We start from the raw sequence: 16658 nt of genomic DNA, 5'->3' as shown, positions 1-16658 counted from the left end.
GCAAGGTGGAAGGAGGACCGAGCTGTTTTTGTTCCTCCCCTTCCTCCTTTAAAAAAAATGTTGGATGGATAGGCCTCTGAGTTCTACTTGCTGACCTACCCATGTAGATCCTGCAGATCTATGTTTCTCCTCACCCACAGTTCTGGACCCTTTCTGTCCTCCCCAAGGTCCTCCGAGGCCACTGTTGCAACATGAGAAAAGAGGAGTAGCCGCCATGGTGCTTTCCATGGTGGCTGTGAGGAGGAATGAGGTGCCCCTGCCAAGGTCATACTTGTGTCTATGGCCTCAGGAGGTGAAATATGCTATATCCTATGGTCTCTGGGATGCTCTCCCAGGTCCACAGGATTGCTCTGCAAAAAGAGAGACACACACAGAGATAGGCTGGCACACACTGACTGAACATAGGTGCCTCCCCCCACTTGGTGCCTCCCCAGTTGATACAAGTTGGGCCTTTCATTTTGGGCATGTACTTTCAAGAACAGGGAATGTGGAAGGCCAAAGACTAAAATGCAACCTGTAGCTTTCCTTCAATCTGTAATAAGTTTATTTTAGTTACTAGAGTAAGGAAGCAAAACCAGTAAACCTTTAGGAAAACATTTGCCACATTACAGAGATAGCAGGCAACATCATGACCATCTGTGTCACATCCTTCAGATCACACTTGTTAACTTGATATGTTCCCACCCCTTTACTTCTTCTAATGACTATGAGACACAATGACTAATATAATCAACATGCTATACAAGTATGTGTTAAAAAGCTGCAACCACTTCATTCTCTGATACATGGATTATCCATGAAATCAGTTACCCTTTATTAATCACAATTACCCCAATGCATCACACTAGTACAACTGTTGTCCCAAAGCACACCTTAATTCTTGTACTATGGAACTGTTTATTACATGGTACATAACTGTTGTTCTAAATGAACAACACTGGCACCACCTCCTACCAAAGAGAAGCACTGGTGATAACCACAGTCAACAAGAAATCTCAGCTTCTTTCAGATGACTTCCACCAGCCATAATAAACATTGCTGTCTCTAGATGCAAGCTGGTTAGCCACATTTCCCATGCTTGCCTTCTACATCGGTGTAACTAATAATCACAAATAGCACCTCAAATAGAAAAATCCTAAACCAAATCAGATAATATTTCAAAGACTAAGGTTGACTATAGACTAAGGGCACAATCCTATGCATGTTTGGACAGGAGAAAAGTCCTACAGCTCCCAGCATTCCCTAGCCAGCCAGCCAGCCAGCCTGGCTGTGGAATGCTGGGAGTTGTAGGACTTTTTCTATCTAAACATGAATAGGATTGTGCTCTAAGTTAGTTACACATGGAAATAAGTTCCATGGAAATAAATGGGGGAAAAGTCATTTACCTTATCCCACTGATTTCCATGAGATCTATGTGCAACTAGATTGAACCCAGGGTTTGCAAAGGCAAGAGCAATTAGCTCTTGTGAATTTCTGAGCACAAAGTAACACATGAAGCGGAGTGTCACTAGAATTCAGACCTCTGTCAATACAAGCAGACTTCACACACATTCGTCTAGTTCACACCATGAAACAGCCCACCATAGCTTATTTAAGCCACGGTGGGCTGCAGTGCATGCCAGTGGCCACTTTGAATGTTCAAGCCACAGCTGCAGCTTGTCATGTCATCTAAATCTGGACAGTGGAGACTGTGTGAGAGTTAAACAACATGGCCTGTTCTAGGGTTATATAAAGGTTGTTTAATCCTTGCACAACCCCACCGCTCTAGTTCGGACAACACGACGACCTGCAGTTGCAGCTTGAATATTCAAAAAATGCCTGGGATGCACCCGCACAAGCCACGGTGGGCAGCAGTGATCACGTGAACCAGGTAATTACCTCAAAAATGGAGGTAGATTAAGTTCAAACTGGCCTTTAGGCACCCGTACCCTAAATTTCATTTCTATGGTTAAAAAGTACTTTACTTCAAAGAATGACCAATTTTGTTCCAGTGTCCACTTTTGGGGATCGATCTGGGGAAGATACATGTTGTCATGTGAAGCTATAAACTAGAAATCTCTTGCCAGCAATTTATGCAGTGATACAAAGGAAACTTGCTAGAGACAGAGATTGCAACTTTCCAATGATCAGATGTAGCTTTTTTCTGGAGAAGAGGAATGTCTTTAAAAGGGAAAGAAAAACTCTCATTAGCTTCTGATGTGAGCCATGTCTCTTGATCAATGTGCAGAACTTTTGACAGGTGTGCTAAGCGACAAACTTCCCACCAGCTTCTCATAAACATTCATTGTGCAAAGAGCTTCAGATCATCTAAGAAGGGTGGTGGGGAAGGGGAGCCTTCACATCTTGTAAGATACATAAAAAATTAAAGATTTTAATGCTGTGAGGAGTCTTGTGATGCCAGATATTTCCAAATGAAATGATAAAAGGAATTAATCTGAAAGAGAATAAACTATGAGGCTTACAAATTAACTTGATGGAGTTTTGAGGAAGTTAAGGGATGATACAGATGCTAATAAAATATGAATAAGCATCAGTCTGCTGCTGTTATGCTTTGCTGGCTAAGCTCTGCATCAGTGCTCTTACTTAAAAATGGTTTCCTGACATAAGAGCTGACAAAGGGTGTTAATCGTATGAATTAATTTGCCACCATCCATTGTACTGTTTATTAAAATGCAAAACAAATTAACATCCACTTGCATTCTAGATCTCCGAACTCAGAGAGAGAGAAAATGGCACCATAAGTGGTCTCTTGTTAAGTTGCTGTTGTGTAAAGTTTGGAACGGTTTCAGAGTAATTTTTAATTTTGTTTTGTTTTTGTATTGTGTTTTTTTATTTCAAAAAGCTCAGCTCAGAAGCAGCATCTGTCTTTCTCTGTAGTCTTGCCTCTTTTTTAGCCAGCTGGGTTGACTGCCTTGATGAAGCTTTTCAAATGATCAAATGGCTAAAATTAAAACATATTCTGCAAGATTATTTTCATTGTTTTTCACCACATGTTCACTGAATAAAACACTTAGTTATTGTCTGCTTTTTTGTTATCAAGCTGCACCCCTTGCACTTCCTGTCAGTTTTGTTGTCACAAATTTGGTGAGCACGGGGAAAAGGACTGGGTGGGCGGGTACAAAAGCTAGTACTTTGTACCAGGCAATCTTTCAAAGAAAATGCCCAAATACTTATTTGCTTATCACTCAGAAAATATAATATTTTGAAAATTAAAAAAAAAACCTTTAACACAACATTGGTGAGATAAGCAAAAGTAGCAGTCACATTTTAAAAAATCTAGGACATTTATTACTCAGTAGAAAGATCAGTTCATCAATATGTGATAAAGATTTGTAGAAGCTGTCTGAAATGAGAAGATGATCCATTTTCCCCCAATTGTTTTATATAATTCAAATAACACATCCAATTAAAGATCCTTGGCCATCTGTTGCATGCAACTGTAGTTTTATTATTTGTTATAAGAAAAAAATCATACAGGCACATGCAGATAGAGCGACCAGACATATTTTTTCACTTCTCTTTGCGTAACTCCAAAAGAAAAAAATTGCCTATTTGGAAGGATTTGTCAAGGTATATCTTACGCATTAACAAAAGTCCCCATTCTGTGTAAACAGGCTTTTCCTCCCTTATAACAAGTCTTTATCTAGGCATAATGCTAATAAAACAAGACTTGAACTTAAGCGTGCCATTGCCAATTTATAAATCCCTTACAGATACTTTTGAGCTTCTCATTCCACTAACTCCAAAACCAGATGCAAGGGATAATGACATAGATATTTTAGCTACTAGGCCAGTTCCTCTGTATTATCAAGAACTTAAAAGTACCGCTAAGACCAAATCTGGAGTCCTATCATAGAAAAGATACACAACTTCCAGTACCCTACCAAATATTTTTTTTTAAGTATATGGTATCGGAAGGGAGACTGTATCTGCTTTAAGTTTGCAATAAGATGTCTCTTATTGTAAAAGTTTATCACTGCACAAGATCAAGTCCATAAAATAGCTATTGTCCTGTATGATAATTTTTTGTAAGCTTCCCTGAAAACATTTGTTCGTGGTAAGTATGGTAAGGAAATAAATACTCTACAGTGGGGCAGGGGGGGGTGGAGAAATAAAGCACACACTGACCACTTCTAGCTGTGTCTGCATTTCACACAGCCTGGGAGATACTGCAGAACAGGAGGAACAGTTTACATTTTTAAAATCAAATTGCAACATGAAAGTTCCTTGTTTTGCACAGCTGATATAAGAATTGCTATTTTAAACTAGTACAACTGAGAAGCCAAAAAATGAAAACCAATATAAGGCATTAAAGGAACTACAGCTGGATTACGAGAGACTAGAATTTTTTTTAAAGGCACATTCAGTTAACAGGTGAAACTGAATGTTGTGTGAGCAGACTTTTATTTTAGTTCCTCTTATCCCACCCCCACCATCCTGCACTGGCCTAAATCTGCTCTGGAGGGTCCCCCAAGCCTCTGGAGCAGATTTTGTGGGCGCACGGAAGGGTTGCAGGAGGAGAGGGAATTACCCTCCCTCCCATTCCACTGAAGGAAGCCACTCCATCAGCAGGAGGAGTTAGCTGGATATCACCCAAGGTATTAACTACGGTAAGTCATCTAAGACTTTTCAAGTTGCAAGAAAAGGGTCTATAGAAAGGGAAAATACCTTAATTAGGAAATTGTGTACACTTCTTAACAATCTTCTCATGAAGTTAAATTTTCTACAATGTACAAACCAGTTTACCAGTCTCAAAATATATTGTGCTTTCTTCACAAACTGGCCTCTGGGACAAGTATTTGTGCAGAAAGATAAATCTATTTGGTAGGAGGCTAGATGAAGAAAGGTCTTCTCCATGAGTGGATGCCTAATTGAGGCTACTTGTAAGTTATGTACCCACAACAATTGCACTCTCTAAGACAGCCTTCCCCAACCTGGTGCCCTTCAGATGTTTTGGAGTACAACTCCTAGCATTCCTGAATATTGCCCATGCTGGCTGGGGCTGATGGGAGTTGAAAACCAAAATATATGGAGGGCACTAGGTTCAGAAACACTGATCTAAGAGATAAAGGTTTGTATCACCTTGTGTTTTTCCCCTCTCAGCGCAGCCTTCCACCCCATTTGTCACACCTTTCCCAAAGGTCGAACAACCCTCAGGTGAGGCATTTTGGGATGCACAGGTAGATAATGTGGAAACAGGGGTGGAGAATTCCCTTTTCATGAGAATACTTGTGCGAACGCTGCACTGAATACAACCCCGTATCTTTACTAGTTTGACTGTGGGTGCTTCCTGATGGAGTGCTCCTAGCACTACCAATCAAAAGGCACTGTGCAGCAATTCCATCTTTTTTTCCTTAATGGATTTTCTACAGTAAGAATAAAAGATGGAAGAAGTGGTGGGAAAACACGGAAGGGTGATGAGTAGAAAACATCACCACCTGGATATCCCATAAAATTCTGCAAATGAGGCAGGACAGTGGCACAATAAAAGCCTCACCTGGAAGTACCCTATGGGCTTCATCACACGGAGTTTTTATCCTGCGATTGAGATTGCTTTTTCACGGAAGTTTGTGGGCTCTTTACATGACGCCATGACCCTGCCGTGACCCTCCTGCATTAAATGCTCTTTGTTCTGTTTTTAAATAGATCGCAGATAATGAGCTATCACATTACCCTGCTTGTGTTCCACTTCAGTTTCCTCTGTGAAAAGAGTTAAAGCAGCAAAAAGAGGAGTGAGATCAATTAAAAATAATGGAAGACTCAGAGAGGGGAAGTGCAAGTAAAGGGAGTCAGTGGTGATCCTGCATTTACAACGAAAGCAGAAAGCCCCGTTTTAAATACAGGATTTTAGGCTGGTGTAGAAATGCCCTATGTCTATTCAGTGAAGTAGAAGAAAATCTAAATATTAATTATATATTTACTTGATTTGTACCCTGCCCTTCTACCAAAAAATGGTACTCAAAGCGGCTATTGTTCAGTCATGAAGCCTAGAGTCAGCACAAGAACAAACAACACCACAACCTATTTAATAAAATCTGAATTGCTCGGCCAATCAAAACCAATTATATTTTTTCCTGTTAGGTCTGTTGTTGGAAATACAAAAGGTGTCCCCCACCCCACCCCCGCTACTCCCTCCATTAAAAAAAAAAAATCACATTTCTCTGCACTTGGTGGTTTACATTAAATCTTAGTCCAAGAGACATGACTTCTCATCTTCTCTCAGTAGGGAAGCTGTCACCACTTTGTGTAAAATATTTTAACCATATGTCTATCAAGAAACAGATGCGTGGCTATTCAAGTAAATTCCCTCTATTACAAGATGGCCTACCAAAATGCACATGATGAGCATTGTGTCCAAGTCTTGATGTGAAAATTTACCTAATTTGATGTTTAAGATAACAATCCCAAATAAGTTATTTATAACAATCCCAAACTATTTATACACATAAGAAGAGCCATGCTGGATCAGACCAAGGGTCCATTTATTACAGCACTCTGTTGACATAGCAGCCAAACAGCTGCCTGTGGGAAACCCACAAGCACAACAGTTCTTGAACAATGCAGATATGTGTACACTCTTGCAGACAGAATGCTGGGGACTGAGCAAATAGTATCAGAATCATAATTTAACTATGACTCTGCAGGTAACTAACCCAAGTTAAATTGCTTTAATCTCAGTTTCCAATCTATAAAATGGGAACAGCAATGACTGCCATAGCAGTACTATGCTTATCAAACAGTAATAAGTATTTATGCAACACATTTCAGGTGTTCAAAGCACTTCACATGCATTCTCTCAGTACTCCTTACAAACAGGCCTAGAATATGCTAGTTTTATGTGCACCATACTGCGTATGTATGTGATGGAGAGGATTTAAGACGGGAAAACAGTGGCTTGGCTATTACCTATTAACTTTGTGGCCAAGGTGATGTTTGAACCAAGGATGTCCGGGCTCACATGCTTAGCTGCTTCCACATCAATTCAAATGGATGGACTACCTTGTTTAGGCTTTAATCCACAAAGAGTTAATTTTGGTTAGACTTTGCACTGAACAGGTGGGACTTGCACTGCTATTCTGAGAATAGAAGCTGCAGTTCAGGATGGTTGAGCTATTTTATGACACAGTTGGAATGAAAATGGAAGATAGAGGGAAGAAATCAATGAGATCCTAAACAATGAGCCAGTGAGAACTAAGGGCTAAACTACACACTATATTAAATATGTAGCATGCAGCTGATCATCACCCCTTTTTTTTAGCACAATGTAAGCCTGCAATCACATTATAGTTCAAATCGGCTGCTGGTAAAGTTTTTGTACTAGATACCCTACATTTTTTGCCTTCTCACAGCCATTCTTTTGCTCTGCATATGCCATCACAACTGGTGCTTTACGCTCAAGCCCCAACGCAAGAGGGAATAAACAGTTGGGGCACACCATAAAGTCTTGAAGGAACTACTTCACAAAACCAGTCCTGCCATTGGGACAGGTAACAGCCACACCCCGGTCAACGGCTAGGAGCAGCAGGGAGTGACATACATCATCCTCTGTCCTTCACAATTCTCCCTACAGTGAGTTTACCTAGCAGACTGACTGAATGTTGTTTACCCACCATACAGCTCAGAAAGCTAGAGTACCTGCCCTCTTAATGTCAAACTGCTGGAAATTACTTGTTCAGTAAAGTTGTGGACTATTTTCATCCCAGCTCACTGTGTTGGCTCTGTTACTCCACTCCTGTTCCACACTGCATGCATAATAGATACAGGAAGAGTAGAGACAAACAGGTTAGATGAAATACCCCATAAAAGGAACTAAAGCTCAGGAATGCTTATTTTCTTAATGATTCCATCTGCTTCTAGAATGGAACAAGAAAATTGTTAAGCCCCCTAGAATGCATTGGCAGAAACACAGTATACTAGCGTAACATGACTAGATATAAGAGTGGCATCTATTGCCGGATACCACTGCACACAATTAGATCCAGCAGATTTTATGCATATGTGAGGACAGATGAGAGTGTGCCCTTCTGTCCATCTCTTTATAAATATGTATGAGTCTACCGCTATGTAGACTGCTTGCCCCCTGTTGTTATTCACAGCAATCAATGCCTTGTGGCATGTGAACGTCTCTCAATCTAGGCCACTGTTTTAGCGATTTGCATCTTTCTGCACACAAGGTTTCCAAATCCCAATTTACACTTTACACAGCAAGCATGTTTGTAATAGTAAACACAGTGAAGAGTAATGCAAATGTACACATTTGTAAACACATGAGGACACATGCCAGGAAGCCTCATCCAGAGTTTTCCACCACGGGGGGATCTTCATGACAATGGAATGAGAAGTACATTGAAGCATTATTTGGATTTTCATAAAGTCAGATTTGGTCTGTCAGGGACACACAAATCAAGAAAAGCTGAGTGTACCATACCTTTAAAATCTGGTTTTCAGGGGTCACACAGCGCTTGAAAGGAACATACTTCCAGGTGGCATGGGGTCCATATATGATAAGCAGTAACAGCCATCTGTGTGAGTGCCTATCTAAGGGCCAAACTACACTAGATGCTCCCAATGAAAATCCTGCCCCCAGACCTGCTTTTTAAAAACAAAACAAAATCCTGACATGGTTGTTAAAGAGGCATTTAGCATCATGCCTAGCTTCTCCCTAAGGGCAAATGATCACTTTCCAAAAGCTAACACCTGTAGATTCTGATGAAATGTGGAAAAGGAAACAGTTAAAAGTTCAGGACAAATTGTTGCTATACACAGAATCCACTGAGTAGGAAGAGATTAATATGGGGCCAGGTACAGCATTTTGGTTTGCAGTTTTCACATGCTCTTTTCCAATTCCTCAAGAAGAAGACGATTAGCAGGGGAACATTGGTCAACAGAGTCCAAACAAGCATGCATATATGTGTGTGTGTGTGTGTGTGTGTGTGTTATTCTAATTAGCAAGCTAGAAGATGACTGTTGCTACCCTCTTAAACCTACATCAAGGATCTTCTATTCTTGTTCCTGGGGTACTTATGATGGCTGATATTTTACACTATTTTATAAAATTGGGGGAAATGCCAAACATATTTTAGAGCTGGAAAAAAGCATAAGACAGAGTGTAATAGTATGTAGAGCAACTAAGAAAAGATTTAAAGGCTGTGCTAACTTATCCATATTCCTTATCAACATGAATAATGACAACTATCCTAGATAGGATGTTTTTAAAATCTAAAAATAGAGAAGCGACTTACCATCACTTAAAGTTGTAAATTCCAGGAAACGATATTCATAGAAGATATCTATTTTTGTTTCTACTTGGGGCCTCTTCAAAGTTGAATAGATGTTACCAGGCCGTTTTTCATCATGTTTTTCCAACTTATTTAGTCCGCAGCCCATTGTAAAAACTGACAAAAAGGGATGGAAAAAACACTGATTAGTTAGTCCAAAGTATCTTCCTTGCCACAAATAGCAGTTATTTTACTAGGAATTACTAACTTTTCCATATGCCTTTCAATAGTGTGATTACATGGTTCAGGCATTAAGTAGGCAATAGGTAATCACATACATCAAACACACTTTCATTGAAGGAATGATTCTGCAGGTATTATGCCCCTCAGGCAAAGAAGGGGAGAGTGGGGATGAGTATGCTAGCTCCACCCCCTCTGTTGAATCACTGTGCTCTCCACATGTTGACAAGACAAACCTCTGTAGCAGGGGGCCATTCCCTATGTCTAGAGCAGGGGTGCAGAACCAAAAAGGGGTGGGGGCTGGAAGACCCCCACCCAGCCCTCCATGTACGACATCAGGTGGCAACACCAAACCCACTGAGGTCATTTAGTGCCAGGTGGATCCTCCACCGGGTGCTTGGGCCACGGACATACTTTGCTGCACGTGGGTTTTACATATCAGGGAAGCCCTATACACAGTGAATCCAAGAATGCAAGCCTAGAATGCAAAGTATCTGTTAGAATTATATAGCACACTGCAGATTTTTTATGTACTATTTACAAGTATGTATAAAATGTTTGCATCTAGATTTCAAAGCAGCATACACAATTCATATAAACATAAAAATAAAGATCAATACATAGAGCAAAGGGCTGGATGTGCCTGATCTCAGAAGCTAAGCAGGGTCAGCCCTGGGTAGTACTTGGATGGGAGACCGCCTGGGAATCAGGCTTCCTGCATTGAGCAGGGGGTTGGACTCGATGGACTTGGAGGCCCCTTCCATCCCTATGATTCTATGACTATATTATATATAAGATGGTAGACTACACTACAGAGGGAAGGTTTGCATGAATAGATGGGTCTGCAACATCCACCTAAAAATGAAAAGCGTTGATGCATGTCTAGTGGCAGGGGGAAGATTATTCCCTATAGTAGGTGCCACTACATTAAATGCCCTGCTCTGAATGACTGCAGAGTAGACCTCAGAAGTACGTGGCACCACTAGGTGGGCCTCTTCAGATGACCTCAAGGATCAAAGGGGTCTATAAGGGAGAAGGCAGTCTCTCAGATACAGATCCCAAGTTGTTTCTGGCTTTATATACTAATAACAGAACCTTAAAACTTGCCCAATAGCAAATAGGCAGCCAGCGCAGTTCCTTCAGCACAGATGTAATATGCTGCCAATAGGTTACCCCACTCAGTGACCTAGCTGAAGCATTCTGCACTAGCTACAGCTTCCAGACCAGCCTTAAGGACAGCCTCACATAAAGCACACTGCAATAATCCAATTTCAAGGTTACCAATACCTGAACCACTGTGGCCAAGCTATCCTGGTCCAAAACTGTTATACCTGGCATACCAGCCGAAGCTCATAAAAGGCATGGTCCCTGAGGCTATTTGGGTCTCTAGTGACAAAGATGGATCCAGAAATACCCCCAACCACATACTGATCTTTCAGAGGAAGTGTAACCCCATCCGGAACAGGTAGCTGACCTATCTCCTGGATCTGGGAACCACTCCCACACAGTCCTCTGGCTTGCCAAGATTCAGCCTCAGTTTACTGGCTCTCATCCAGCCCACCACTACATCCAGGCATTGGTCCAGGACCTTCACAGCCACATCTGATTCAGATGTATAGACTCTAAATCTCCTAACAACAGCTCCCAATGGCTTCAAATAAATGTTAAACACCACCGGGGACATGATACCCTGTGGCACCCTATAACACAATTGCCAGGAGGGTGAGAAATAGTCTTTTAATGTCACCCTCTGGAAATGACCCTATAGGTAGGAGCGGAACCACTGCAACACTGTGCCTTCGACTTCCAATCTGCTGAACTGGTTGAGAAATACCACGGTCAATAGTATCAAAAGCCTCTGAAAGATCGAGCAAGAGTAACAGGGTTGCGTGATCTGGAAAATCAGTGTTCCAGATTGCGTGGAGAGCCTCCACAGATAAAGAAGGCTCTCCTTTTCACAACGTTGATCTCCACTTGTAGAGGGTGATGGAAATGCACGAGGGGGCGGGGCTAGCGTGAGTCCCTTTGTCTTTTGAAAAGCAAAGTTCATCCTAAACTATTTCTGGGCCATTAGGCTATAAATCCGATTCAAGCTGCATATGAAAATGAGGTGGTAAAACGAGATTACATTAAACGTGTAACAACATGGAAGTTATATTCTAGTGACAAACAGTTCTTACACTGCAAACACTGTACTGTAAACTCTTTATACCATGTACACTGACAGAGGGAAAACTCATTTTTCTTATTTAGGTTATCAAATTATTCCTCCATGAATGCAATGATCTTGAGACTCTTAATTCATTTATATGTTTAGCCATATGGATAAACCCAGAATGAAAATCTGTCTCTGACTGTATAACTATTAACAGAATGAATATAATGATACAGACAGCGCACCAATATTGTACGAAAAAGCAACATCAAGAGCTGCAGCTGAATTCTTTCTAATGGCTCCTGAGTAATGAAGAAGGGTCACAACAAGAGCAGAACAATGTCACCCACCCACCTCCTGACACCACTAAAATTTAAAAATGAGATCACTCATTTCAGGGATCAGCCAACTCCGAAATACTCAATTTATCATTTCCAAGACATACTGAAAACTAATTTGAATTCTTTGCCAACAGAAAGTAACTCTTTTCGAAAGTACTGGGGACAGCATTAGAGTTGGCGGCAGCAAACTTGTGTCCTGGAACATGATGCACTATCAAATAGCAATAAAGGGGCTGGGTAGGGCAATCTCCAGTAGAGAAGCAACAAAGGGGACAAGAATGTTGGACCCCCTCCACCATCCACAACTTTTTCCTTTTCCATCCTCTCCCCCCAGACCATTTTTCTTCCTGCACAGATCCCAAGATTAGGAGGGAAATGGCCTGGGGAGGCATTGTGAGGGGAAAATGTGGCAGGAGGTGATTCTCCACACTAATGATTCTAATAGCAGCTCACATTCAAAGACATGATTTGCCAAATGATTGTATTTCCATCCTCAAAACATCATGCTTACAATCCATGTCACCCAGTTGGCTGCTATATAGCAGCCATTCCCAACCTGGTACCCTACAGATGTTTAGGACATCTCCAGACGTCCCTGACCATTGGCCATGCCAGCTGGGGCTGATGGGAGTTGATGACCAAAATACCTGGAAGGTGCCAGGTATGGGAAAGCTGCTATATAATATTGCTTTAAAACACAGATGGCTTCTTCTACATGAAAATCATATTGGAACATTTTCCCCTTTTCATTAGTATTATTACTGTTAATATCACTATGGGATTATTGTTGTTGCTGTTCCTTGCTGGCTAAGCCTTTAATGTTTATTAATACGTGTTAACTGAATAGTAATTTATGGCTAATGGAAATGGATTGTTTGCTTCTATTTCTGTGCTATAAGGCTTTTTGAATATTTGGTTTGTTCTTATTGAAGTTTAATATAATTCTTTTTTTTCTTTTTTTCCCCTCTTCCTTCTTTTGCTATCCTCCCTTTCTTCTTTTTTTTAGAACTACGCTAAAGCCTTTGATTGTGTGGATCACAACAAACTGTGGCAAATTCTTAAAGTGATGGGAGTACCAGACCACCTTACCTGTCTCCTGAGAAACCTGTACAAGGGTCAAGAAGCAACAGTAAGAACCAGACATGGAACAACTGAGTGGTTCAAAATTGGGAAAGGAGTACGACAAGGCTGCATATTGTCACCCTGCTTATTTAACTTATATGCAGAGTACATCATGAGAAATGCTGGGTTGGATGAATCAGAGGTCGGAATTAAGATTGCTGGGAGAATTATCAACAACCTCCGATATGCAGACGATACTACCCTAATGGCAGAAAGCGAAGAGAATCTCAAGAGCCTCTTGTTGAGGGTGAAAGTGGAGAGTGCAAAAGCTGGTTTGAAACTCAAAATTAAGAAAACTAAGATCATGGCATCTGGCCCTATCACTTCCTGGCATATAGAAGGGGAAGAAATGGAAGCAGTGACAGATTTTACTTTCTTGGGCTCCAAGATCACCGCAGACGGTGACTGTAGCCATGAAATTAAAAGACGCTTGTTCCTTGGGAGGAAAGCTATGGCAAACCTAGACAGCATAGTAAGAAGCAGAGACATCACCTTGCCGAACAAAGGTCCGTCTAATCAAAGCTATGGTTTTCCCAGTAGTAATGTATGGCTGTGAGAGCTGGACTATAAGGAAGGCTGAGCGCCGAAGAATTGATGCTTTCGAACTGAGGTGCTGGAGAAGACTCTTACAAGTTCCCTGGACTGCAAGGAGGTCAAATCAGTCAATCCTAAAGGAAATCAACACTGACTGCTCATTGGAAGGACAGATACTGAAGCTGAAGCTCCAATATTTTGGCCACCTAATGCGAAGAGAAAACTCTCTGGAAAAGACCCTGATGCTGGGAAAGACTGAAGGCAAAAGGAGAAGGGGACGGCAGAGGATGAGATGGCTAGATAGCATCACCGATGCAATGAATATGAACTTGAGCACACTCCGGGAGAGAGCGCAGGACAGGAAGGCCTGGCGTGCTATGGTCCATGGGGTCACGAAGAGTCAGACACGACTGAACAACAAATGTCAGAAACTGAAGAGTCTGATTATATTGTTGGTAGCGTTTATTTTGTAAAAACAAAATAAAAATAGATTAAAGAAAAGAAAATCATATCAGAACAGAGGCTTAAACTAGGGATTTGCTTCCTGGGTCAGGAAGGCCTTGCACTGGAGTTTGGAGCTCTAGGGGAGCTATTGCTTCAGCAACGATGCAGCTCAAATTAAGGGCTTATATAGGAGCTGGAGGCTCCACCCTTCCTGTTCTCAGGCCAGGGGTAGGCAATGTGGTGCTCCGGGGCACCAATGTGTCCCCAGACATTTTTTTTGGCAACCACCAAGGTGCCCTACCCCTCTCACTTTTAAATATTATATATATATATATATATATATATATATATACACACACACACACACACACACACACACATGTATATAGGGGTGTGTGTGTGTGTGTGTATGCGCGTGCGCACACACACACACACACACACTCATTTTTTCTTACAAGCAGCTGGGATCACTTCAAAGCAAAGTGAGGGCCTCCAGCAACTGCCATCTTAATTTTGTACGAATGCCTCTGGGCTCCACGGTGACTAGCCATGCCTCCCATTGGAGCCTTTTTGTGGTGGTGCCCAGGACAGTTTCTCAAATTTCCATATGTGCCCACAGGCCCACAAAGGTTGCCTATCCCTAAGCACCTGATCGGAGCAGGTGCTTGTATAAGCTTCCCCCTCCTTGCCAGGCATTTCACCAGCAGCTCCAAAGTTTCTGTCTGGCATGCCATCTCCTCTGTCTGGCAGTCTTGGGGTGGTCTGATAGCCAGCCAGGAATCCAGGCAACTAACATGGATACCTCCAATCCTGTGGTTGTTATGTCTGGGTCTGAAGGCTTCTCAGGTTGTTGGGGCTGTAGGCCTCTGCTGGCGGGGGAGGGGGGAGTTTTGCTCATCCACCAATGAGACCCAGGTTCCAAGTCTGGGCAGGACTAAACTCTGACACTAGATGGCTTGTATCCTAAGATACGTTAAAGAAGATCTTGGAAGGAAAGTTTCTTGTCCCCTCCTCCCCCAGCAGTCACCCATGCCCTATCCCACATTGTTCAGAAGGGTCCCCAAATTCTACAGAGAAGCCTTTCAGGGGGTTTCAGGGGGAGAACAGGATGGAGAACTCTCCTTCCACAAATTTCTTTAACTTAACTAATCCAAGGCAATAGTTCTGCACTGATAGCATAATATGAAATCTCACAGATAAACTATTCCAACCATAGCAGGGGTTATATATCGCAGCTCAGATGAAAGCTACTGCAGAAAAATATAGAACAATTCTAAAGAATAGAAGAGGTCAAGAGATCTGGTTTGGCTACTGTTGATCCTGCCATAATAAGGAGGAAAGTCATCTAGCCCTTGTGGTCATTAGCTGAAACAATCCTATCATCTGCCCCTGCCAAACTTATACAGCCACATGCCCCTGTTTGAATGGGTTTCCCCAAGTATGAGAAGCTCCACATTTACAGTATTTATTTTAAAAAATGACTCCAATAGCTATCTGCTTGAGGGGCCATCACTCAGTGGAAAAGCACATGCTTTGCATGAAAAAGTTCCAAGGTTCAACCCCTGGCATCGCCAGGTACAACTGTGGAAAACTCCTGTCTGAAACCCTGGAGAGCTGTTGGCAGTCTGTGTGTAGACAATACCAAGCTAGATGGCCCAATTGTCGGACTTGGTATAAGAGCCTCCTAACATCCTAGGAAAGTGTAGACAGTTCTAGCACCTGCAGCAGGCAAAAGTAGCAGTTCTCCAGCCCAATTTACCTCACAGAAGGCTGCTATCTGGTCCATACATTGCCAGCTGCAATACTCCCTTTCACCACACCCTTTGCTATTTTCTCTCCATCCTTGCCAGAAAATCTTATTAAAAATACCTTTTCACATGGCCCACCAGCAAAACTCATTACCAGCGAATGACACAGGTGACACAAGAATTCACACATTTGAAAGATGTGAAGTCAAAGCAACACGAAGGACCAACAAACAAAATACACAGAAGCATGGGATAATAATATTAATGCATCAGAGGGAAAACAGGGGAACAAATATATCTTCCAAAATGCAAAGACGTAGTAGGTGTCTAGAGCTTAATTATGCTAGCCCCCACATCTCACCCTTGCTGCACTACCAAGCCAGGAATTGTTTGGTCTATAGTAGTACTGAATGCATACTTTCCTCCACACAAAATTAATTTTCTCAAATAACTCAGTAGGTTTCATTGTTTATCCAAATATACCACCAGGGTTCCTACTTTTCTTACAACCTGCCCATGAGAATTTAATGAACACTTAAGTGATATGACTGATGCAGGGGAAATGCTTAAATTATGACTGAACTATGAAAATGCATCTGTAAAGATAAATTTAGTATGCTGGGTTTCTTTATGCCAAAGGTGTTGGAATTTGTCCTCAGGCTGAAAGGTTCATTTCAGAGAAGCTCTCAAGGACTGCATGCCAGTGGTGGGTGGGGCCAAAAGCAGAAGGGGAAGGGGCAAAAATACCAGCATATTTTAGCTTAAAGCTTCTTACTGCCAGTACCGAAACTTTAGGAGAAGCAGTTTAAAGAATGGGTTAAAAACTGTGAAAAAGCCTGAAAACCACCAAACGAAT

The 16658-nt window shown here is 41.8% G+C and overlaps 1 protein-coding gene across 2 annotated transcripts in view; it reads right to left on the bottom strand.

Moving 5' to 3' along the window:
* The window catches only part of RFTN1 (raftlin, lipid raft linker 1), a 127533-nt gene that overhangs the window by 98865 nt on the left and 12010 nt on the right, over positions 1 to 16658 (bottom strand). For both annotated transcript variants that reach the window (XM_084858422.1, XM_084858421.1), the window contains exon 2: positions 9243 to 9395. In XM_084858422.1, the coding sequence (XP_084714548.1) occupies positions 9243 to 9387 (145 nt within the window). In that variant the 5' untranslated portion in view covers positions 9388 to 9395. The remainder of the gene's footprint in view (positions 1 to 9242; positions 9396 to 16658) is intronic.

Source organism: Heloderma suspectum, chromosome 5 (assembly GCF_057233095.1).
Source record: "Heloderma suspectum isolate Gila_16-S chromosome 5, 16-S_ref, whole genome shotgun sequence".
Lineage (NCBI taxonomy): Eukaryota > Metazoa > Chordata > Lepidosauria > Squamata > Helodermatidae > Heloderma > Heloderma suspectum.
This window is presented reverse-complemented; position numbering and strand designations above follow the sequence as displayed.